Raw genomic sequence first — 25,612 nt, forward strand, 5'->3', positions numbered from 1 at the left:
TACACAAAAATAATTTTTACATTTAGGTTACATTATAACAATTTTCTTTCAAAACAAACACATCAATACCCCTAAAATACATTTACAAACGTAAGTAAATGTAAGTCTTGGTCTCTCTTTTTTATTTTTTTATTTTTTGAAAGTGATATATAGAAAATCTCCATATTCCATTGAATCTTTCCTGCAAGCCAAAGCACGTGTACGTCTCGGTCGTTTTTTCCTTCGGTTTTCTTTTTTTTTTTTTTTTTTTTCTTCATAAAAATGGATGGGAAAGTTGTGGATATAATAAAAATGTTGAACTTGATTTTTGGAAAAAAAGAAAAAAAGAAAAAAAAAAACCAAACAAAAGATGACTGGTACGTAGTCAGCGACAAGCCGACAAAAGATAGTCGCTACTAAAAAAGAAGCCAAACCTCTCTTGCCAAACGACCCCTCTATCGTTTTCATATAGACGAGGAGAAGTATATATACGAGTCAAGTACCAGAAACAGATGAATTGTGAAGTCTCGAGGAAGTGAAGGAACTGAACGAAGGTTGTTGGATATCATATTATATTGAGTGAACCTTGGGAATATTCTTAATTTAATGGGTCCAAAATTTATTTTTTTTATTTTTGATTTTTTATTATTATTATAATAAAAAGGATCGAGTTAATATATGGAGTTGTCCCTTCAACTATTTCTTAGGAGACAGAATGAGTTTGACATGGTCCCCTGGTAAAGTGTAAACAGCAAATGAAGTGTTAATATTGATCTCGCTTCATAGCATTATTAAAATGTATTTTCAATCTTTGTGTATATTCATTAATTGTAAACTTCCGATGGTGGATTATACTTGAGGTTTAAGAGCACCCCGTATGAATTCAAATAAATATGCTTTTTAATTTAATATTCTATGATACCCATTTGTCATGACATTTCAAGGTGCGGGATTCACCTACTTGAAACATGCAAGCTATACAATTAATCTTTATTTTATGAAATTGTTCAAATTTTATATGCAATTCGAACCGTCAATTATAAGAGGTCCTGACGCAAATAAATGTAACTTGGATTCATGTTCATTTAGACCGGTCAATAATAGTGTTAGTCTCCGCCCTTCTGCGTACGACTCCCAATTCCCATTCGACTTTTCCCATTGGTCCTCCCAGCCCCCCACCTTCTTTTTTGTTTTATTGGTTTTTATTATTATTATTATTATTATTATTATTATTTATTTTAGAGAAATTGAATGGATCTAATATTAAAAACTACTTAAGCATAACACTTTACATATATGATATCAGAGATATAAAGAGAAACTTTCTCTTTTGCTAAGACTCTACCATGTTCCACACTCCAAGATAAGGTTTCTTTTGCTAAGCGGTGGGTTGCACCGTTTAAATGTTGTCTAACATGATTTATCTTTCATATTTGTAAGCCATTTAAAACCCTATAGGCCTCCTCTATAATATGACCATAACAGGAGTTGCCATCTAGAACCACCCTATAAAAGCCTAACTTTCGACAAAATTGAGCAGCCCTAAATAGAGATCATTATAATGTAATTATATACATTAATATATTCAAGATGTAATTCTAAGGATTCATCAATCTTATTATATATTTATATTTTTACGTGAGTAATATTAGAAACTATATATATATATATATATATATATATATATATATATATATATATATATTATTTCATCTTGTTGGAATTAATCAGCAAAGACGGATGCAAAGGAGCTAGTATGGGCCAGGGCCCCTAGGCTTGGATATATTTTTTTCTTTTTCTTTATAAGGATTTATTTCAACAGTGTTTGGGACCTTTGGTCTGTTTGGCCCCTAGAGAGGCGGTGCTTGGCCCGCTAATGATAAACGACGACGTGGAGAATACTGCAGGTTTTTGTGCACTGAACCGCCATCTGTACACTGGCAATTGCCCCAGTAGACAGCAGCTACACCTCAACCTCTCCGTGCTCAAGCTCCATGGCTCTCTCTCCGGTACCCTCCTCTTTTTCATTCTTATCTTTTTATTTTGTTGTTAGTTCGAAAAGGTTTATAGATGCTGCTTGAGAATTTATTTGTCTATTGATTAATACAACATTACAAGTTTACAACGTTGTACAGTTTGGATACAAACCAAGACACAACAAAAAGATATTTGAAAGTGAATGCAAAATGCTTATGCTTGCTCTGCTTCTGCTGCAGGGCGCATCCACTCTCCATTCTCACCACATGGGAAGAAACAGAGTTTAGGACATTCGACTTTCTCCAAGTAACTCAATTTTGGAAACAATGCTTGCAGTTCTACCCAATTCATCTGAAGCTGAGGCAAGTACTTCAAGCGTAGAGCTCTAACGTTCTGTGGGTGATATACCGCCATCCGCAGGTCTGAGAGCAGCTCTCCTTCCCTTACATAAAGCTTCTTCAGGTTTTGCAGGTCCAAGAGCTTGAGCCAATCAGGCATTGTAGGACCAGGGAAATACTGGAGGCCCAATTTCTCTAAAGAAGCAGGGGGAGATTTAGATACCGGAGTCGTGGGATCAGGTGTTCTCAATGAACTTATCTTGTTGATAATTGGCTTCATGCTAACGATCCTCTGGATTGTGGATTCGTTTCTGGGAGTGGATGAGTTGTAAATTCGTGACCATGCCACTGATAGCGACCGGAGCCGTTTGAATTCTGGTAAAGAGCGCAGCTCATCTTCTGCTTTATCGTGCGTTCTGTCTACATGGATGCCCAACTTCCTCAAATTTTCCAGTTTCGCCAAATCAGCAAGCTTGCAGTACTGCACTCGGGGCCTTGGTTTACGAATCACAAATCCTTTAAGAACTTGTAATTGTGAGAGCAAAGCGAGTCCCTTGGGCATGTGGCTAATCAAGTAACACTCGGACATGTCTAAGTGTGTCAGCATTTTGAGCGAGCCTATGCCATCAGGAAGCTTCTCTAAATTATGACACCCATTGAGGTTCAGGATTCTTAGATTGCTGAGTCTGCAAATTGAATCTGGAATCTCCGTGATTCTGGAGATCCCCCTGAGGCTAAAGTACCTAAGAAGTTTCATGTTCTTCAAGCCTTTCAAGAACCCACCATCCTCTACTTCCACAAGCTGCTTGGCGGAGGCCTGCCACCTACCCAGCTGAAGAACTCTCAAATACTTCATCTTTGAGAAAAAGTCCACTCTGAAATCAAGATGAGGCTCGTTTACATTAAACAAAGTGCGAACCTTCTCCAGCTTCAAATCGAAACCATACGTGAATTGCCGAAGCGAAGACCCTTTTACAGTTTTCACCAGGCACGCCCACCGACTGCTGCAGAAATTTGCAGTCGGATTTCCCTCTGTATCGAAACAGAGGAACCCAGCTGTCTTCGCAAGCTCAATTACAGCATAGCGAACCCACGGCTGCATCTTGCAATTCTCTGAGCTTGCTCTGCGCTTTTTGCGAACCGGCTCAATGAAGCCTTTGGAGATTAACTCTTTCAAGAACACGTTCCCAGTCTCCTCCGCCGTCTTACCTCCGCTACTCGGGGAGTCTATAAATCCCTCGCCGACCCACCAGTGGACCAATACTTTCTTCTTTATGACTGCGTTTTCTGGGAACGCCGAGAAACAGAGCAAACACATCTTTGATGTAACATCTAGATCGTTGTAGACCGCCTGAATCTCTTTCAAAGATCTCTCCCTGATCATTTCATTGACGATGTTTTGGTCTGGCAGCTGGAAGGGCATTTGGTACCCATCCTTCATAGAAAAGCTGGAACGTTTGAAGCTTTCAGAATCCAAATTAACTGAAGAGAGTTCCGGGGGTGAAAAGATTTGGATCTTTAACACCGAAACAACACTCCGGGTTCGTTCAATCTTTTCTTTAAGGAAGTTGGTTCTGCGGGAATTTTCTAGTGCTTCTGTTCCATCTTTGAAGGCATCGTCAAAGCTCCGGATAATGAACTCTTTGATCTCCTTGTTGACCTTGTCTTCCCATTGCTTTACTCTCCCACAGGCCTTTTTGATGTAAGTGAGATCGTTCCGGATTTCCTCTAACTTTCCATGTAAATCACTTTCTGAAGCAGGATGGAATTTGGATAAATGGTGTAGAAAATCCGGCATGACCACGTCGGCGAATATATGAAACGGCATGGTCTGCTCAGATTCCAAGTATGAAAGAAGATCCAGAGATACGTAACTCAACTCGGAAGAAGTTGGATAGGTTTCTCTTGACATTGTTAACGTTAACGAGAGGGAATGACACAATCTGAGTCAATGAACAAATTATTGAGCTAGCTCTGATTCACAAGAAACAATGGTGCGGTACAACCAAATGAAGAGAAAATAAAATAAAAAAGGACCAAGAGTCCAAGACCCTTCAATTGACTGTAATGACAGAAGAGGACAACGAGCCAGCTGCCAAGGACAATGAGCCAGCTGCCTTTGGTTGACTGCAAAATGGTGCAGACAAAAGTGACCCAATACATATTCAGATTGGGATTATTAAATTTTAAAATTTCAGCGTTCCATTATATCTAATGATTTAAATAAATGCTGAGGTTTGAATGTTATTGAGATGAATTGAGATCTCCTCGATCGAGGAAAAATTAGAAATTCTTAATTGAGATTCTTTATTTTAAATTTAATGGTCTATAAAATGACAATTACTTTTGTATATTTGAATTGAGATCTTCTCGATTGAAGAAAAAATTGAGATTATTAATCGAGGTTCTTTATTTTAAATTTAATGGTTTATAAAATAATAGTTGCTTTTATATAACTGAAGCATTAAATGCTAACTTTTATTTTACCAAGATTTAAATAATTTTATAGATCATTAAATTTAAAATGAAAAACCACAATTAATAATTAAAAAATCTCTAATTTCACCTCAATTGAAGAGGATCCAAATCCGATTAAGACAAATAATTTTAATTTTTAACATGTCGAACTAACTTGTGTGGGTAATACATAAACATCTATATTTATTTAGGCCATGGATGACTTAAATTTTAAAATTGAAAAACTTCTTTAAAAACTGTGGGAACCTAGAAGACTATCCATATTCTTTGAATGTACCCTTTGCACAGTCTTAATTATGAGCCACCTTCAATTGACCGTATAGATTGAAGAGAACAATGATTGACTGCAAATTGTGAAGACAAAAATACCCAAGATTCTTTGAATGACCAATAGCAATGCCAGAAGAAAAAAAGAAAAAGGAATATATGGTCCGGATACATGTTCCAATATATTTTCCTTTCCAATCTTGGATAATAAAGAAAAGTATTATTTGTTTTCCTTTATATATTATATTTATTTTGTGGATCGAGATTATCTTAAATGGAAACAGTTAAGTATTAAGAGCATCGTGGGAAGATAGTTTTACATACAGGAGAAAGATCCTTTTCGTTTGATTTCAAATGAAATTGAGAGTATTCGACTAGTATATTTAGGATAAGTAAAATAGAGATGATTCGTTTTCCTACAAGAAAAAGAAAAGGTTAACTTAGCATTTATTAAGACCCAACACACATAATGCGATTACTTTACTTTGGTGTATACTTTTGTATGGTGCGATTCATGCGAAGCATTTGACGCGAGTATGCTTGGCAGTGGAACACTTAGCATCCAAGCTTGGAGTGATCTAATTATAACCATTTAATTTTGGACGGTTAGGACCAGAACCAGATAACGGTTATTATTAAATAACCGTTAATAATTATTTAATCTATGTTTGCAACGGACACATATAATTGCTATTCTAACACTATTCTAACACTATTAATAGTATATTGATGTTTTTCTCCCAAACACGTTGTATTCAAAATTAAAATTATAGTCTCTATCTCTTGTTAAAATAGAAAATCTAAGGGTGTTTGGATTTAGTTTCCTTTTTTGGGGACTTCATTGTATCCTTGAAAAATATTTCTTATAACCCTTTACATACCAATTCTAGTGGAGGCAAATAATTTCTTAAGGAAAGCTACTTTATAACGCACCTTAGGAGCAATTTCAATTTTCTGCTCTTATTATTTTTCTAATCATCTTTAGAATTAATCCGTGCTGAGCCTGAATTTTGCTTCAAAGCATCTCCAGCATATGCTTAAAGGGTTGATAATAACTATAAATATTTACCTATTATTTGTTCAAGTTGAGTGAAAAATTTGATTTTTGGTTCTTGTTCTGTATTCCTCTGTTCCTTAATCTTCTTAAGAATCTTACAACACAACACAAGTTCACCTCGTATCATTTGAAGCAAATCCGAAGTACATGAACTACAATAACTCATCTTTATTGTATTTAAGCCAAGATCCAGGCAAGCTGAAACAGTTTGCCATAGAGGTAAGATACAGGCCAAATCAGGAATATAAGCACAAAAGGAAGAAGCTTTGAAACGCAGTAATACTGATGTGAATCGATAGCTTCTGAGCACCAATTTTAGCCTACTTCTGGGGGGACCATTTTGGTTCCAGCTTGGCGTTCCTGCTCGTAGAACTGTGTTCCCAAGCCTAGATGATTCATCAGTAGCCAAATGAATGTCAATAGTTCCCCACCCCGACTGGGTTGCTGTGCATGCACATTTGGTCTACAATTAATGGCAGCATAAGACATCAATTCCACCCAGACTCGGCTCATTAGCTTCCATTTGTTTATCTCCAACTTCAAGAGATCTTGTGCCAGCCTACATGCATCAAAGAGCACAGATTTGCTTTGATTTCCCTTCACAGCAACTGGCCTGAATTTCGTTTCCACTTCAAGGATTCGTTTACAGGCTTGAAATTTATTCGATACAGATCTCCTGCCAAAGAATCTCTGGGCTTCTGCACAAGTGTCCTGGAGGACTATCTGCCAATTGCCCAACACTGGCGTCATCACAACAGGCTTCATGACAAGAAGATAAAACATATAATCTGAAAGCAGTTTGCATATTTTTCTACTACTGTCATCAGCACTAGATTTGATTTCGGTTTCCTGCAGAAAGCAGAGTTCGGTAGCCAAGTGCCAGAGGAGAAGGCTTTCCGCGTATTGATACTCCACGATGCTCCATTTTAGCTTGAAATAGATAGCTCTAGAAGTCTGCAGAAGAGCCCAATCACCTCTTTGTGAACATGCATCCATGGCATCTCTTAAGTTGTTTGCAGTCAGGGATTTCATTCTCAGCTGATCGAAAATGAACCCCTTGAGATCTTCCCTGACCGTCTGTGAATGTGAAAAACGCAAGATTATCATCTTCTCTAGAATTTTCCCAGCACCCACATAACCAACCAATGTGTACATCCAATTTGGAGGATCATTCAAGCAATAGCTTATCATATCATACTGGGAAACAGATCTAGACCACCTTCTTCTTTTCAAAAGGATTGCTTTCGCTGGAATGAATTTTCTCCAGCTACTCTTCAGGGCAAGGAGGGTCCTGTCAGAAAAAATAAGCATCAACACAGATATGGCCTCGAGGCCTAATGCCCCACTGAGCAAGGCATAAGTAAGTCTGGCATCGAACTTGTTCCGAAACACAAACGGCTTCTCAATTGAAACCACCATTAATGCTGCTAGGATTGAAATGAAGCTAACAAAGCGGAGCATGTAGCCAATTTGGCAACGAACAACATTAATCTTGGTGTGGAGAACCTCATACATGAAATTAAGCTCACACTCTATTAGTCTGAATGCGTCAGTGGCAGTTCTAGTAAGAAAAAAATCTCGGCTCAATTCTCTGTCTTTTGAGCTCAAAAGGAGGCCTACAATAAGCCCCTTGAAGATTTCGAAGAGGCGAGATGCTTCTTCCAGTAATTGCATGTCGTCTAACTCGATCGGGTTTCCAAAGGGCTTCAAACACTTTTCTTCACTTGTGGACAGAGAATCCATAGGATTCCCAGCATCCGGGGCTTGCATCACCTCCACATGTGATGGAACCTGGACCGACCTCATAGAAGAGTATATCTCAATGGCTTCTTCATAGTCAGGCCCAGGATTTGGCTCCGGCAACACTGAACCCCCGAATTGGCTCAAGCTCGCAAGATACAGGGCACGCGTCCGCTCTGCATACTTGATAGTTCCCACAGCAAACACCATTGTAGTGGGAATCCAAAGCTTGCTTTGATCCGAAAGCGACTGATAGAAGATATAAGCAGTTGCCAGAACCTGCAATATGAGGCCAATCAAGTGCCTCAGCCAAAACTCATTGTCCTCAAGAGAAAACGAAGTGATCGTGTCGGGGCCGCCAAGATGCAGCAAAAGAAAGGAAGCCCAGAATGCAGTGGGATCCTCTCTAGATCCTCCCCCTTTTGGTTCCTCTCTAGATCCTCCCCCTTTTGGTTTACAAGCGTCTTCTTGGTTTTTGGAGATGAGCCCAATGGAGAAGGCAGCAATCCAGTCGCCAAGCAAGTATGCCAGCCATATGAACACGAGAAGCAATTTGCTCCTCGTCCGTTTCCTGAAGGGCGACGCTAAAACTAAAAGTGCCTGGAGCAAGAGGCTTAGGATAATACAGACCCGGAAATTCCATACCTCCCATAGCCTCTGGATATTGTTGGGGATAGGGAGTTCCATACTATCTCTCTCTTCTTTTGGTTTAATTGCCCTGGTTAGACAATCACATTCATCGTCATCATTACAACTCCAGCTGTAAGCAACTCAATTAAATCCAGATCACTCAAATCACGATCGAAGGAAAGAGAGAAGTATATTCAAGGAAGCTGTCGCGAAAGACAATCGTATATACCAGGAAGCTGTCGCGAAAGACATATATAAGAAAGAAGTCAATAACTGTCAACGCAAATCAATATTGTATTTTGTATACATAGTTAACATATAGTGATGATATATAGAAAATCTCCATTCCGTTGAACCTTTTCAGGCGTCTACTCAGACAAAGAAACAAACAAATGTATGCCGTATAAATTGCACTAATTAATTGTTCAATTACGACATCCGCTTGATGAGAATTGATTAAGCTACCCTCATAGACTTACAGGCTATTTGTAATTGTGCAATCTTTCTACTTCAATAATTGTCATGTGCTTGCATATGAGGTGGTGAAACTTCTCCTGTAATGCACGTTCTTTTATGCAAAATATCAAGTTCTTTTTAGTGTTTGTCATTTATGGGAAAGCATCACCTTTTACATAAAGCATCACTTGTGTATTTCATGACCATTAGTTTGTCCTTTAGTTATTATATATATATATTAAGCTGGTCTGGTAACACTAATTAGGTTAATTTTTTTTTTAGCAAAAAAATAAAATAAGTTAAATATTAACAAAAAATTTAAAATACAAATTAAACACTTACAAAACATTTAAAATTATTTTTACCTTTATATATAACTAAAAAGTTCAAAAAATAAAAAATTTTAAAAATTTTTGTCAAACTGTAGAAATATATATTAAAATATAGAAAAAACTCTCTTAAACTTTCAACGCTTTTACAATCATCTCACTTAACTTCAAAAGCGTTCAACTTAATGTATTCAACTTTAAAAAGTGTGCAGAAAAATGACATTACAAACTTATTAAATTTAGCAAGGCTACTGTGAAATGCTAGCTCTAACGGAATGATAGACCAAAAGTGATGAAAGGGTATTATTATATACCAAAGCTGATTATATATATATTCCAATATAAAGTAAGGCCAAGACCAGTTCCTTTTATCTAAGAAATCTTTTTCTTTTCCCCCCTTTTTTCCACGAAATAACAAGGCAAATTAAGAATCAATGAAGAACATTTATAACTCTCTATTGAAGGTAGGTATCACAAGAAGAATATTTTAAAATGACGTGCCACCATGTTTACTATAATTACTATTAAATGATATGTGAAAAACGGAAGGCCTAAGAATATCATACAACTGGCGCATGGCCGGAATGATGTCACCGGTGGAGCTAGCTCTCGGTCAGTTGATGATGGTAAATTATTATTATGTCTACTAGCCCTCGAGTCTTTAGTTTTAAAAAAAAACGCTGGTAAATTATTCCCAAAATGACGTTATTCATTCTATTAATTATAAGGAAAGTATGATAATGTTTGTTACAAGATACATAGCTTATACATGTAGTTTGAATATTCCTATCAAAAGACAAACTGCAGATCAGTGACAACAATTAAATTTTGAAAACTCTGTGCATCTGGACGTACGCTCAGCGGGAGCAGCAGCCGCATTGTTATGTCCCTGGTTTCTTTGACCAACGTTATCATTTTCAGGACTGTCATCAATTTTGATATCAGTTTGGCTTTCATGCTCGTAGAACTGTGTTCCCAAGCCAAGGTGATTCATCAGAAGCCAAACGAATGTCAAGAGTTCTCCACCCCTACTTGGTTGCTGTGCATGCACATTTGGTAAACACTTGATGGCAGCATAAGACATCAATTCCACCCAAACTCTGCTCATTACCATCCATTTGTCCACATCCAATTTCTTTAGCTGTTTTGCGAGGATGCATGCATCAAATAGCACAGATTTGCTTTTGCTATTACCCTTCACAACAGCTTGTCTGAAATTGGAAGTTTTCACCTCTAAGACTTCGCGACAGCCTTCAGGTTGCCCCGATCTTTTTATTTTTTTTTCCCTGAAGAATCTGTTGGCTTCTGCACGAGTGTCCTGGAAGGCTATTTGCCAATTTCCCAACACCGGGGCCATCAATGCAGGCTGCATAACAACAAGATGAAACATATAATCCGAAAGTTGTTTGCATATTTCTTTATGATTAGGCTGATTCTCATTACCAGATTCGGGTGTCTTTTCTTTTTTCTTTAGACATGGGAAACGATATTCGGGTGTCAATTTTTTTTTTAGCCATGGCCAACAAGATTCGGGTGTCATTTTTTTTTTTAGCCTTGGCCAACAAGATTCGGGAGGCTTTTTGTCAGGTTGTTCCTTCTGATAGAGTAGTTCGGTAGCCAAGTGCCACAGCATAAGGCTTTCTGCGTATTCATACGCCTCGATGCTCCACTTTAGTTTGAAACTGCTAGAAGTCTGCGTAAGCGCCCACACACCTCTTTGTGAACATGCCTCCATGGCAGCTTTCAAATCGTTTGCAGTCAAAGATTTCGTCCTCAGCTGGTCGAAAATAAACTTCTCCAGCTCTTCACTGACCACCCATGTACGTGAATAAAGCAAGATGCAAATCTTGTCTAGAATTCCCTCAAGGTGGACGATTTTAGCAAACTCGGACAACCATTTTGCAGGACCTTTCAAGCAATAGCTTATCATATCATACTGGGAAATGGACCTAGACCACCTTTCTCTCCTCAAATTGAAAAATGCAATGCGTTTGCTCCACTCATGCGTCAGGGCAACGGTGGTCCAGTCAGAAAAAATAAGCATCAGAAGAGTAACAGCCTCGAAGGCTAGCGCCCCGAAGAGCAAGGCATAAGAAAGCTTGATATCGAACTCCTTTTCAAACAAATGCTTCTTCTCAATTGAACGGAATGCCAGGAATGCACCCAGGAGTGAAGAAATGCCAATAAAGCGGAAGATGTACCCAACTCGGCAACGAACCACAACCACCTTGGTGTGGAGAAGATCATAAATGAAATTAAGCTCATACGCTATTATCTTGAATGCCTGTCTTGCATTTATACTAAGGAAAAATCGTCGGCTCCATTCTCGGTCTTTTGAGCTCAAAAGGTAGCCCACAATAAGTCCCTTGAATTTTTCAAAGAGGCGGTGTGCTACTTTTAGTAATTTTATTCGGGAATCCCAATCTATCTTTTCATTTGGGGAAACCTCAGGATACTTAATCTCAGGATACTTAATCTCCATTCTACTCTGTTAAGTATAAATTAAATAATTAAATAAATTAATTTTAAAAAAACAACAAATTAGAATAATATCATAAGTATTAAAATATAAATTAAATAATTAAATTTCATAGAGAACCTGTAAATGATCATCTGTGGCCTTGTTCACCGCCGCTTCATATTCAGGCCCGGGGTCTGGATCTGACAACACTGAACGACCAAAACGAACCAAGCTTGAGAGATAGAGAGCACGCGTCCGCTCCGCGTACTTGATAGTTCCGGCAACAAACACCAAGGCCGTGGGAATCCACAGCTTATTATGCTTCGGAAACGTTTGATAGAAGATGTAAGAAGTGCTGACAAGCTGAACAACGAGCCCCGTGAGGTGCCTAAACCAGAACTGATTATCCTCAATGGCATAAGAAGTAATTGTATCGGGGCCGCCAAGATGGAGCAAAAGAAAGGAAGCCCAGAATGCCATGAACTCCGCTTCATGGCTTCCTGCTTTGGGCGGTTTATGATCTCTCGCATCCTCACCTTTGTTTTTGGTGATTAGTCCGATGGCAACGGCGGCGATCCAGTCACAAAGCAAGTATGCCATCCAAACGCTCGCGTGTATCGGTTTCCGTCTGGTCCGCTTTCTCCAGGGCGATAACAAAAGTAAAGATGCCTGCATGCCGAGGCTTAAGGCAATACAGCCCCGGAGATTCCAGGACTGCCATACCCTCTTGAAGCCATCGAGGAGGACGTTGAACACATATCCTGACATATTTACCATGAATTCACATGGATGTGCTTTTGAATCCAAGATTGTCAAGTCTATATATATATATAAAGTCACATGACTCACGTTAATGGTGAATAAATCTCACGTAGAATCTTCATTTGGAGGATCTTGTAAATTTTCAATGGATTCAGTTGATGTTAACTTGGATCACTACTAGCAGCTTCACTTAGATTTTTTTTTAGAAGATTAAACTACTTTGTTTTTCTATTTGAATAAATTTCACAATAACTTCTCTTATATTTTTCATATACCATTTAAATATTCTTTAAATTAAATGCGAGGAATAGAGAGGAAAGAAAAAGTCATTTAAACATTGTTTTAAATAGGAAAAAGTTAGATGCTTTCCTAGTGTTCTTCTCGTCATAGGTGGAAATTATTTTATAAAAATCAAGTGAGAGAAATAAGAACAACTTTTTATTTTATAAAATAATTTTCACATAAGATTAGAAGGACACGAGAAGAATATTAGAAGAGCATCTATTATTTTCCTTTTAAATATATGTCAGAAGAAAGAGAGGGGAGAGATAAAGAATTTGTATATTAGAATAATGTTAAAGAAAAGCAAAAGTGCTACCATAAGTGCTCCATTGGGTTAGGTAACAGAAAGAGCTAGTCTGTTTCCGGTGATAATTTTTAAGAGTTTTCCTTACACTTCAGGAATATAATGAGATTCAAAAAAGCTGAAGCTAGTGCTCTTATAACGTCTTTAGAATTGTACTGGAAAAAACAAAAAAAAAAAAAATTATCTATAGAAATAGTCTAAAAATTCATTTTAGAAAAAAAAAACTCCCTCATTTTCAATCTTTTCTCAAAATGCAATTTTAGAATTTTTTAGAGGAAAAAGTCAAAGAACTGAATTTTTTTTTTTTTTTTACCTATTTTTTCCTAGTACAATTTTTTAGATCTTAAAAACACTTTTTTAAAGTTTTTTAGTGTATCCCAAACAAACTCTCAATCTCTCTAGCAACTTGTTGTCAATGGTCACAAGATTACACCCAAACCCTAGTTGACTTAAAGCAAAGCTCTATCTATGGTTTAACACCCAGCTTCCAACTAGGGCTCACAAAACCAACTCAGATCCTGTAATGCAGGGGTGGAACTAGGATTTATGGAGTTGGGGGACGAATTTTTTTTTTTTTTTTTAGATACATTAGGAAGACAGATTATAAATACAAAAGTGTATTGATACATATAATCTCTATAAGTCTTAAATTTAATCATATAATATAACAAACATATAATAATATAAACAAATAGCAAAATAAACTAAACATGATTTATTGGGTCCAAGAAAAATGTAGCTTTGAATATGTAGGGAAACTAAATAAATGGGGGTATTAGAAGTTTTTTCTTTTTTTATTAAATGTTGGAAGAGAGGGCAAAACTTAAAAAAATAAATAAATTAAAGTGGGACACAAATATTGTTTTGGGGGGACAAAAGTATAATTTTGAGGGAATAAATTTATAAATATGCATACTTTAAGACACTTTTTAAAAATTTTATGGTCTGCCCCTGCTGTAACGGAAGATTTAACAAGATTAATGTCGAGAGTGGGGACGAAAACTCTATTAATATATTGGGAGATAAATGGCGCCAGTCTCTTATTTCTTATACTGTCTAATCTCCGACAAGAATTTTTGACAGAGTAGCTAAAGTAAAGGAGCTTATTGATAAAGACTCAAATTGGCATGGTGGAAGGAGTCAGCAATCATCTGTGGCATGGCTATATCTCCCATGGATTGGTACCAATTAAGAATGAGAAATTTTTAGTCAAAAGTGCTTATCATCTCGAAAAAGGAAGGGTTCTATTCGGAAAAGGAGAATGCTCATATACACGAACTTTTACAAAGTTGTGGAAGGAGATCTGGCAGAGTTAGGATTTAGGGTAATGATGATGTTTTTATGAAGGGCTTGTAACAATATTCTTCCCCAAAGAAAAATCTCTATAAGCCGAGAATAGTTCCAGACTCACTTTGTCCTATTTGTGCATCGGAAGCAAAGACACTTGGTCATATTATTTGGAATTGTTTGTCGTGTAAAGATGTCTAGGCCGAATGTAATATGAAAATACAAAAATGTTCTAGTGATCGATGAAGATGACTTCCTAAGTTTTTTTGAAAAGCTCAAAGAGAGATTAGATTCTGATCTCGCATTCTTTGTCGTTTATCTTTGTGAACAAAAGAAATTATCAATGTACGACAGGCCCATATAAAGTAATAAAGTCCCTTCCCCCTTCTTCATTTACAAGGTAAGTATCAATAAAGAACATCTAACAATATGATAGAAGGAATTAAAGTTTTATAGTATCAACTTTAACATTGTTCAACCTCCATTTTCTTGAATAAAAAGAAATAATCAGTGTACAAAAGGAATCATCTGATAAAAGTAAACTTTCCCTTTTCACTAACAAGGCAAGTATCCATAAAGAAGACATTCAGTCATATCATTGAAGCAACGAATTTTTTATACTATCAAACTTATATTCTCTTTCATTTTTAATGAGGAAAAATAAATAATCATTGCATGAAAGGCCCCATCCTATGTAAAGTAATAAACTTCAACAAGTACCTATTTCCCTTTTCTCTCTTAATAAGGTAAGCATCAATAAAGACATCTAACCCTATGATAGAAGCAATTTAGAAATCTTAATTAAAACTATATATCAATCTATGTTCCCTAGGATTCTTCCTCTTTCATTTTTATGGACAAAAAGATATAATTAGCATGTAAAAGGTTGATAAAGTTAAACTATCCTACGTCCATGCCATTTTCTCTAATAGCAAGTTAGGCATCAAACATCATCGGTGGTGGTTGTTTAGTAGTCTCAAGAATATTTTCAAAGTGGTTATGTATGTATTAGGATGAGAGTTTGACTCTCGAAATGAGAATGCTCATTCCTATTAGTATTAGCCGCCTTGAATTCTATTAATACCCAATTCTAACTATAAAAAATTCTAACTATAACTACTAATGGAGCCGGACCAGTCACCCTCAGCTAAAATGGGGTGGTCCAGCCACCCCCTATAGCCAAAATGGGCTGGTCAGCCACCCCTTATTTTTTTTATTAATTTTTTTTATTCTTAAATAATATTGTATTATTATTTTTTGTTAGCAGGACAGGTGTCCCATTTGTGGCTGAAAAATCTTAGTTATGAATGAGATATTTTTCAGTCCATTTTGGACTGAAGAGGATCATATTCTGTGAAGGATGAGATATATTTCGTACTCTTCAATATCTCTTGTTGTCATGCTTTTCATTTTGCCTAGTTGAAGAGCTTGACTAGAACTGCATGTATAAAAAGAATGGTCAAACTATTGATTTTTTTTTTTTTTTTTTCTCTTTTATGCAGATTAATAAGTGTGATTTAGATAAATGATACCAAAAAATTCATACATTAATGGGCAAAAGAAAAAAAAAAAAAAAAAATCAATTAGCACATTTTTTTTTTTAAAAAAAAAACCATTACTTATATATGTTGTTGCTAATGTGCATATGATCATGAGTGACAACTTTGTACAATAATCACTGATGTACATATCATCGGCAATGACTAAAAATTGTCGTCCTTGATAGGATTGATATCATCGATGATGGAGTGTCGTCGCTGATAACTCAGAATGCAACTTATTGCCAGTCTTAGACTTCTTCAAAAACATGTATATATAGTTCAAACTGACTAGCTAGGAACGAGACTTAGGACGCGCAACACTGACAAGTTTCAATTTCTTCGGAACATCTCAAGTTCGAACTAATTTGGGACGCAACTTGGAATGTGACGCGTTGCTTGATCTTCAAGGTCCTTTTTAATTAATAGGTATAGTTAGAATTGACTTTAACGGAACTTGGAATGAGCAGTTTTGTGCAACTTTCAATCTTCTCATTACATCCCATTTTAACGCAGTAAAAATTGGAACTAGAAACTATTCATGAAATACATAATTGTAGTATTTGGAGTCAGCTTTCCAACACCAACAACTATGTTTTCATTTAAGTTTGGAATAAAAAATTAAGATTATTTTTCTCTGACTAGGTCAGTGTCAGACCTTATGTTTTGATATTGGATTATTCAACACAAAACGTATTGTTAGCTCCAACGACCTCGTTTGGTTTGAAATTACTGAAATTAAATATGAACATGCATGAAGTCCTCTTTTTTTTGATAGGAGATGTCCTATTGTTATTTCTACAGCACCAAAGCGGGATTCATATTGAACAAACATTTCATATCAGATTTAAACTGAAGATATATATACGGAGCACAGAATTTAAATAAGGAATATGAAGAAGTATTAGCAGCAACATTACAATATTGTACTACATTTTGGATACAAAGATACAATAAAAGAATTTTATAGGAGTGATGCATATATAATTAATGTTTATGCATGCTCCGTATCTTTCGGGAACTAGAAGATCTTCATTGTGTCTTCCTAAATGGAATGTAATTTTTAAAATTACAAATGAATTTGAGATAATCAAAATCACATTTATAATTAGGAGGACTTGAAAAAGAGTCTAGTTTTTCTTCTGACATTTCTGCTGTATCTGATTCCCCGCTCACCCACTCTCCATTATCGTCACAGGGGAACAAAATGAGTTTAGGACATTTGACTTTCTGCACGTACCTCAACTGTGGAAACAGTGCTCGCAGTTGCCGCCAATCCATCTGCAATTCACTCAACAACTCCAACCGTAGAATGCTAACCTTCCATTTCTCGCAACCCACTGGGTGCAGTACTTGCGACAGCTTTCCTCCCCTTACATACAGCTTCTTCAGGTTCTTCAGGTTTAAGCGCTTTACCCATTCAGGCATCTCATAATAAGGGAGATACCGGAGCTCCAGTTTCGCTAAAGAAGAAGCAGACGATGAAGATACCGTAGTTGTGTTGGTTGAATTTCCCTGTTCGATCCTCTGCTCTTTCTCTGGCCATGCTACCGATAACGACACGAGGTTTTTAAATTTTGATAAATCAATCAGCTGCTCCGCTACGTCCTGATCAGTCTTATACCTTGCGTCTACATTTATGCTCAACTTCTTCAAACTTTCCAGATTTGCCAAATCTTTCAGCTTGCAGACCTTCTCGCCGTCGTGCCCTGAAGAAATCTTCTTTTGTTTGGGTGGTTTACCAATCAAAAACCCATGAAGGACTTGGAGTTTTGAGAGCTTGGCAAGTCCAGCGGGCATGTGGCTAATGAAGTTACACCCAGACATGTCTAACCGTGTCAGGTTTGTCAGTGAGCCTATCCCTTCTGGAAGTTTCTCTAAATATTGACAGCCATGGAGGTCCACGATGATTAGCTTGGGGAGTTTGCAAATTGAATCTGGAAGCTCCCTAACTCTAGTGATTCCCCTGAGGCTCAAGTATCTAAGATGTTTCATTTTCTTCAAACCTTTCAAGAACTCGGTATCAAATACTTCAACAGCGTCAGCCTGCTTAACCTGGTCCTGAAATCTACCCAATTGAAGAACTCTCATATTCGTCATCTCTGACAGACTGTGCTCTCTTAAATCAACATAAGGCTCATTTACATTAAACAGAGTTCCAACATTCTCCTGCTTCAGACGGAAGCCATAAGTCAACTCCCGAAGTTCCGACGATCCTTCTTCAGTTGTTACTAGGAAGCCCCTCTTATTCTTCTTGTCAGAGAAATCTGCAGTTGGATTTCCATTTGGGTGAAAGCGAATGAAGTTGTTTGTTTCCGCAAGCTGAATCACAGCGTACCGAATTAACGGGTGCATTTTGCAAAGTTCTGAGCTTGGTCTGCGATTTTTGGAAACCCTCTCAATGATGCCTTTGGCGATAAATTCTGCGAACAAATTGTTTCCCTTCTCCTCGGCAGTCTTATCTCCACAAGTCTGGGAGGATAATAACTTCTCGCCGACCCACCAGTGGACCAATGCTTTCCTCTTAATGACCACGTTCTGAGGGAACACTGAGAAACAGAGCAAACAGCTCTGCTTCGATTCATCTTTTAGACCATCGTAGACCACCTGAATCTCCTTGAGAATCGAGCTCTCAGCGATCATATTTCGGAAGTCTAGCTTTAACTTCTTAGCGAAGCGGGAAGGTTTGACGCTTCTAGACTCCAAATTACCTGAAGAGAATCCGTTGGTTAACCTTGAGACAACATTCCAGGCTCCTTCAAGCCTTTCTTCTAGGATTTCGATTTCGATTCCTCTGCAATTTTCTGGTGCTTCTGTTCTTTCTTTGAAGGCATCGTCCAAATTTTTGAGAATCAAATCTTTGAACTCTTTGTTGACTTTGTCTTCCCATTCCTTTAGTGCCCCACAGGCATTTTCCATGTCACTGAGTTTCTTCTCGATTTTGTCAAACCTTTCTTGTAGACCATTGTCCTCCTTTTGGGTAGAATTAAGGTGTTGCTTTCTCTTGGATAATTGGCCTAGAAACTGCGGGATGACGAAATCGATGAATATATGGAACGGCGTGGTTCGCCCAGATTTCAAGAATGAAAGAAGATCCAAATGCTCAAATGAAGAATTTGGAGAGCTGGTTTGTTTCGACATGGTTGATTAACAAGAAGGAATTAATGACACAATAATCCGAGTAAATGAATGAAATAGTGAGGCAACGTAAAACCTCCGAGTGACAAGAAAGAATGGAACAATACAATGAAATGGAGTGAAGAAATGAGCCAACAACCTTTGCTTGACACCAGAGGTTGAAGCGAAAAATGCGCCCGGAAGCGTATGATCATGCTGCAGGACTAGAGGGAATTAGGAAGAAAGAAAACTTTCACTTAACTCCCTTAATTGTGGCTGCTTTTATAATTATTCTTTTTAACTTCAAACCCTCAGAATAGTGTACTTTATTTTCAATTTTTTATTTCAATTTCACTGATCGCTTAGAATTTTTTTTTTTGTTTAATTCCGTCAAAATTCTCGATATATATATATATATATATATATATATTAAAAATATATTATTTTTAAAAAAAAGATTTAAGCATGGGTATTTTTGTAAATTTCATTAGATCTTGAAGAGATCCCTGCATCTTTTTTAAAAATTTTTTTACCTAAAAAAAAAAAAGGGTTATTTCAGGAATTTTGACACTCTTTCGGTAGGATTTAATGAAAAATCCTAATGGATTGGTGAAATTAAATAAATAAATAATGATTGAGAATTTTTGAACTTGAGTAAATTGATAATAAAAGTTCAAAAAAAAATTAACTAAAATTTCTCCTAAGAAAAAAAAAAAAAAAACACAAGAAGGGAACAAAAAAAAAACATTTGATTGAGTTGCGCAATCCATGATGAGTAATTTAATTTGTAGAGTGAGAGGAAAAATAGTCACATCTTAAAATGAGTGACTTTGGGCCAAAGTCATTATCAAATTATAAAATAATACACCTCTTAAGATTAACATAAAATGTGATTAATAGAGAGATAACAATATGATAAAACTTAGAAGGAATTAAATTTTTGTACCGTCAACATTAAATTCTCTAGCATTTATTCTCATTTATTTTTATGAACAAAAAGGAGATATTCAATGTACGAAATTCCCCGTCTCATATATATTATATATAAAGTAGATTATTACAGCATCCCTCTTATATCCCTATCTTCCTCCAATAACAAGGTAAACATCAACAAAGAACATCTAACCCTAGAACTAAGGAATGAAATTTTTCTAATATCCACGCCATATATATTCTCTAACAATATTGTTCCTCCATTTTTATGATAAAAAGGAAATAACCAGTGTACGAAAGGCATCATCCCACATAAGAGTAAAGTGTTATTGATTTCCCATTTCCTCTTTTCACTCATAACAAGGCAAGCATCGGGTGCGGTGGTCCAATAGTTTTAAAAAAAATTTCAAAGTAGTGAGACATGTATAAGGGTGAGAGTTTAACTTCAAAAATAAGAATCTTCAATCCTATTAGTATTAGATGCCTAATGAAATGCATGCAATTTTCACCTTTTTTCTAGCACTCTTCCTTGTTCATTTTAATTTATAAACAAAAGGAAATAATGGTTTTACGAAAAGACCCATTAGAGAAAAGTAAATTGTTATCGGTACACAGTATTCTCACCCATAAAAAGGCTATAAGCATCAATTTTTTTTTTCTTTTTAGTACAATTAAAGAACATTGAGCCCACCACCAGCGGCAGTAGTTAAGAAAATCTTCATGAGGTTCAGGCATGTACTAAGACGTAAGTTTCTTGGAAATCCATGGATGTCTTGGTGGCACTACAAAAAAACAATTTTTTCCTGACGGAAATTTTCTGACGTTTCTTGGTGTCTGACACGTCAGAAAATTTTTCTGACGTGTCGTTCCTGACGCGTGTTGATTGTCAGAAACGTAGGTGTCAACAAAAAATTTTTACTGACGTGTTAGAGGGTAGAACGTCAGAATTTTCTGACGTTCTAATATACCACACGTCAGAAAAAATTGCTGACGTGGTACATTTACCACGTCAGAAAATTTTCTGACGTGGTGAATGTACCACGTCAGAAAATAAATTTTTTTCTTTTTTAAAATTTTTTCTGCAGGAGTGGTCTAGAGATTAAATTAATTTAATCTTTATTAATTTAAATTAATCAGAGATTTTTTCTTTATTAATTTTCAATTCAATTATTTTTTTTTTTAGGAATTTCTATGCACCCCTCTCGTGTGGCCGGTGCAGAGATTTTCGTTTCTCTGCAGGAGAGGTGCAGAGAAACGAAAATTTTTTTGCTTCTTTTCTCAATTTTTTCTTTCTCTCTTCTTTTCTCCGGCCACCTCGATCTCCATTTTCTCACTCTCTCTCTCTTCTTTTCAATCTCCATTTTCAAAAATTCAAACCCAAAAAATCTTCAAAAAATCAATCTGAAAACCCAAAAACCCAAAAACCCAAATGCCAAACTCAACAAATCTTAAAAACCCAAAAATCTTCTTATCTTCTAGAAGAGATCGATCTCTTCTTCTTTCTCTTTTTTTCTTTTCTTTTGTCTTCTGCTTCTCTTCTCCTCTTCTTTTTCTTCTTCTTCTTCTTTCTTCTTCGATTTGCTGCTTTCATTGTTTCCCTCTAGATCTAGAGGGAGCTGCCGTGCAAGCATGTGCAGAGAAGCAGGCCAGGAGATTGAGAGAGGAGAGAGAGAGAGTGTGTGAGAAAACGTGCAGATCTAGAGTGTGGAGAATTAATTAAAGGGAGAATGAGAGAGGAGAGAGAGTGGGAGAAATAAATGATGGGGAAAAGAATAAAAAGAGTAAAAAGTTGAAGGAAAAAAGAAGAGGGAAAACTTTTAAAATCCCGCCCATATTTTTGCAACAGTATTGAGGGAATTTCTGACGTGCCATGTGTAGCACGTCAGAAAATTCCTGACGTGCCAGGTGTAGCACGTCAGGAATTTTCTGACGTGCCACACATGACACGTCAGGAGTTTTTATAAAAAGATTAAAATCTAATTAATATATTTTCTGACGGGTAAAGCACCACGTCAGAAAATTCAGAAAAAAATTATATAATTATTTATTTATATATATACAATAAATAATTAATTCTTGTATCATAATTTTCTGACGTGGCGGTGTGCCACGTCAGAAAATTCTGACGTGGTACTATTCACACGTCAGGAAAAAAATTCCTGACGTAGTAAAATTCCAACGTCAGAAAATTAATGACGTGGCAACAATACATGTACTGTAGCCACGTCAGAAAATCCTATTTTTTTTTGTAGTGTGGGACTGTATTAGGTTATGGCTTAATTGGTCTTGAGGGAGCGTCTGCAGCTCTCGCCATATAGGCCTATTTTAAGCAATATTCAACGGGTTCAGATTAAATTTGTGGAAAAAGAATAAATATATATTTTTTTAAAAAAATTAGTGAAATGGGATAGCTAAAATGTTAAGGTTGATAAAAGTGCTTTGAAAAAATAAATAGTTAAAATAGAGAAATGTAATTTTTTAATTATTTTGACTAATAAATTTAGTAACGCCATTGTGAATGCTTTAACGGAATGATAAAAGAAAAGTGAAAGGGTATTATCATATTCCAAAGCTGATTATATTCCATATAAAGTAAAGCCAACACTATATATCTAATAATAAGCTAATGATCCTCTTTTTCTTCTCTCCCTTTTTCCATAAGAAATAACAAGGCAAAGTATCAATGGAGAACATTTATAATTAACTCTCTATTGAAGGTAGGTATCACAAGAAATAACATTTTAAAATGACGTGCGACAATGTAAACTATTGTAGTACTCTTATCAGATGATATGTGAAAAACAGAAGGCCTAAGAATAACATACAAGGTGAAAAAGGATGGCGCCAAAAAAAGGGAAGCCTAGTGCAGCTTCAAATGAGACAAGTGGCGCACAGCCGGAAGGATGTCACCGGTGCAGCTCTCGGTCCGTTGATGAATCTAAGGTTCATGGGTTTGAGGAAGAATGGATGTCACTGAAAAAGGTGCTTCTCAGGCAAGGAAGTGAGGATCGTTTCAAGGCAATAGGCATCACCGGTATAACTGGTATAGGAAAAACCACACTTTGCCAATTGTTGTTCAATAAAAAGGAGGTGAAGGACTACTTCTTTACAAGGATCTGGGTATGCATGTCAGCACATTCCGGCAACGATCCGGACAAAAAAATAGCGATCCTGAAGAGAATGTTGGATAGCCTTGGAGTAGAAGAGGAGATGATCAACAACTACAAGGTCGGCCAGGAACATAATCTGAAGCAACTACTACTGTATGCTCTGCACCTGGAATTGCAGGGGAAGAGATATTTGATTGTGTTCGATGATGCCAGGGGCGGGGAGATAGACAAATGGTACGGAGAGCTGAGTTGTTCGTCTACTCGTGATGGAAAATGGGATGGTCTCGCGAATGGATTGCCAAAAGGGCGTGGGGGAGCAGTTATTGTGACCAGTAGGGATGAGAAATTAGCGAAAAGGATGGTTGGCGTGGAGGGAATCCTACATCGGCTTCTACCCCGTCCGGACGAAGAGAGCTGTTTGTCCATATTCAAAGATGCAGCTGATGCGGCCAAGAAAAAGTATGAGTCAGAGGCGGACGATCTAAAGAAAGATATCTTCCATAAGTCTGCAGGCATTCCATTAGCTGCAAATTGATGGCAAAAAATCTTGATCCAGTAACACCCAAAGAGGTAACCGCTCCATAATAGTGTATCCTCACGAGAATAGAAACTGGCCTGAATTTCGTTTCCACTTAGAGGATTTGTTTACAAGCTTGAAATTTATTCGATATATATCTCCTGCCAAAGAATCTCTTGGCTTCTGCACAAGTGTCTAGGAGGACTATCTGCCAATTGCCCAACACTGGCGTCATCACAACAGGCTTCATGACAAGAAGATAAAACATATAATCTGAAAGTAGTTTGCATAATTTTCTACTATTGTCATCAGCACTAGGTTTGATTTCGGTTTCCTGCAGAAAGCAGAGTTCGGTAGCCAAGTGCCAGAGGAGAAGGCTTTCCGCGTATTGATACTCCACGATGCTCCATTTTAGCTTGAAATAGATAGCGCTAGAAGTCTGCAGAAGAGCCCAATCACCTCTTTGTGAACATGCATCCATGGCAGCTCTTAAGTTGTTTGCAGTTAGGGATTTCATTCTCAGCTGATCGAAAATGAACCCCTTGAGATCTTCCCTGACCGTCTGTGAATGTGAAAAACGCAAGATTATCATCTTCTCTAGAATTTTCCCAGCACCCACATAACCAGCCAAAGTGTACATCCAATTTGGAGGATCATTCAAGCAATAGCTTATCATATCCTACTGGGAAACAGATCTAGACCACCTTCTTCTTTTCAGAAGGATTGCTGGAATGAATTTTCTCCAGCTACTCTTCAAGGCAATGAGGGTCCTGTTAGAAAAAATAAGCATCAACACCGATATGGCCTCGAGGGCTAATGTCCCAATGAGCAAGGCATAAGTAAGTCTGGCATCGAACTTGTTCCGAAACACAAACGGCTTCTCAATTGAAACCACCATTAATGTTGCTAGGATTGAAATGAAGCTAACAAAGCGGAGCATGTAGCCAGTTTGGCAACGAACAACATTAATCTTGGTGTGGAGAACCTCGTACATGAAATTAAGCTCACACTCTATTAGTCTGAATGCGTCAGTGGCAGTTCTAGTGAGAATAAAATCTCGGCTCAATTCTCTCTCTTTTGAGCTCAAAAGGAGGCCTACAATAAGCCCCTTGAAGATTTCAAAGAGGCGAGATGCTTCTTCCAGTAATTGCATGTCGTCTAACCCGATCGGGTTTCCAAAGGGCTTCAAACACTTTTCTTCACTTGTGGACAGAGAATCCATAGGATTCCCAGCATCCGAGGTTTGCATCACCTCCACATGTGATGGAACCTGGACCGACCTCATAGAAGAGTATATCTCAATGGCTTCTTCATAGTCAGGCCCAGGATTTGGCTCCAGCAACACTGAACCCCCGAATTGGCTCAAGCTCGCAAGATACAGGGCACGCGTCCGCTCTGCATACTTGATAGTTCCCACAGCAAACACCATTGTAGTGGGAATCCATAGCTTGCTTTGATCTGAAAGCGACTGATAGAAGATATAAGCAGTTGCCAGAACCTGCAATATGAGACCAATCAAGTGCCTCAGCCAAAACTCATTATCCTCAAGAGAAAACGAAGTAATGGTATCGGGGCCGCCAAGATGCAACAAAAGAAAGGAAGCCCAGAATGCAGTGAGATCCTCTTTCCCTTTTGGTTTACAAGCGTCTTCTTGGCTTTTGGAGATGAGCCCAATGGAGAAGACAGCAATCCAGTCGCCAAGCAAGTATGCCAGCCATATGAACACGAGAAGCAATTTGCTCCTCGTCCGTTTCCTGAAGTGCGACGCTAAAACTAAAAGTGCCTGGAGCAAGAGGCTTAGGATAATACAGACCCGGAAATTCCATGCCTCCCATAGCCTCTGGACATTGTTGGCGATAGGGAGTTCCATACTATCTCTCTCTCCTTTTGGTTTAATTGCCCTGGTTAGACAATTACATTCATCGTCATCATTACAACTCCAGCTGTAAGCAACTCAATTAAATCCAGATCACTCAAATCATGATCGAAGGAAAGAGAAAAGTATATTCATGGAAGCTGTCGCGGAATCGTATATACCAGGAAGCTGTCG

The 25,612-nt window shown here is 37.3% G+C and overlaps 5 protein-coding genes and 1 pseudogene across 5 annotated transcripts; 1 reads left to right on the top strand and 5 right to left on the bottom strand.

The window, feature by feature from the left end:
* Nucleotides 1-2,063: 2,063 nt before the first annotated feature.
* On the bottom strand, nucleotides 2,064-4,288 carry LOC132169928 (disease resistance RPP13-like protein 4). Its single transcript, XM_059580866.2, has one exon. The coding sequence runs from the start codon at nucleotides 4,204-4,206 to the stop codon at nucleotides 2,170-2,172; it is 2,037 nt and encodes a 678-aa protein (XP_059436849.2). The 5' UTR covers nucleotides 4,207-4,288; the 3' UTR covers nucleotides 2,064-2,169.
* A 1,975-nt stretch (nucleotides 4,289-6,263) lies between these two features.
* LOC132169929 (uncharacterized) lies at nucleotides 6,264-8,669 on the bottom strand. Its single transcript, XM_059580867.2, has one exon. The coding sequence runs from the start codon at nucleotides 8,521-8,523 to the stop codon at nucleotides 6,412-6,414; it is 2,112 nt and encodes a 703-aa protein (XP_059436850.2). The 5' UTR covers nucleotides 8,524-8,669; the 3' UTR covers nucleotides 6,264-6,411.
* Nucleotides 8,670-10,059: 1,390 nt separating this feature from the next.
* On the bottom strand, nucleotides 10,060-12,487 carry LOC132169932 (uncharacterized). Its single transcript, XM_088515657.1, has 3 exons — nucleotides 11,851-12,487; nucleotides 10,836-11,739; nucleotides 10,060-10,703 (listed from the first exon to the last, which is right to left on the bottom strand). The coding sequence occupies exons 1-3, from the start codon at nucleotides 12,478-12,480 to the stop codon at nucleotides 10,060-10,062; spliced, it is 2,178 nt and encodes a 725-aa protein (XP_088371783.1). The 5' UTR covers nucleotides 12,481-12,487.
* Nucleotides 12,488-16,917: 4,430 nt separating this feature from the next.
* On the bottom strand, nucleotides 16,918-19,026 carry LOC132169930 (disease resistance RPP13-like protein 4). The gene has a single exon (XM_059580868.2). It carries the CDS (start codon nucleotides 19,024-19,026, stop codon nucleotides 16,918-16,920), a length of 2,109 nt encoding a protein of 702 aa, XP_059436851.2.
* Nucleotides 19,027-22,757: 3,731 nt separating this feature from the next.
* LOC132169933 (putative disease resistance protein At4g19060) lies at nucleotides 22,758-23,580 on the top strand. Its single transcript, XM_059580870.2, has one exon. The coding sequence runs from the start codon at nucleotides 22,774-22,776 to the stop codon at nucleotides 23,578-23,580; it is 807 nt and encodes a 268-aa protein (XP_059436853.2). The 5' UTR covers nucleotides 22,758-22,773.
* A 40-nt stretch (nucleotides 23,581-23,620) lies between these two features.
* On the bottom strand, nucleotides 23,621-25,530 carry LOC132169934 (uncharacterized; annotated as a pseudogene).
* Nucleotides 25,531-25,612: the final 82 nt, after the last annotated feature.

Source organism: Corylus avellana, chromosome 1 (genome assembly GCF_965113065.1).
Source record: "Corylus avellana chromosome 1, dhCorAvel1.hap1.2, whole genome shotgun sequence".
Taxonomy (NCBI): domain Eukaryota; kingdom Viridiplantae; phylum Streptophyta; class Magnoliopsida; order Fagales; family Betulaceae; genus Corylus; species Corylus avellana.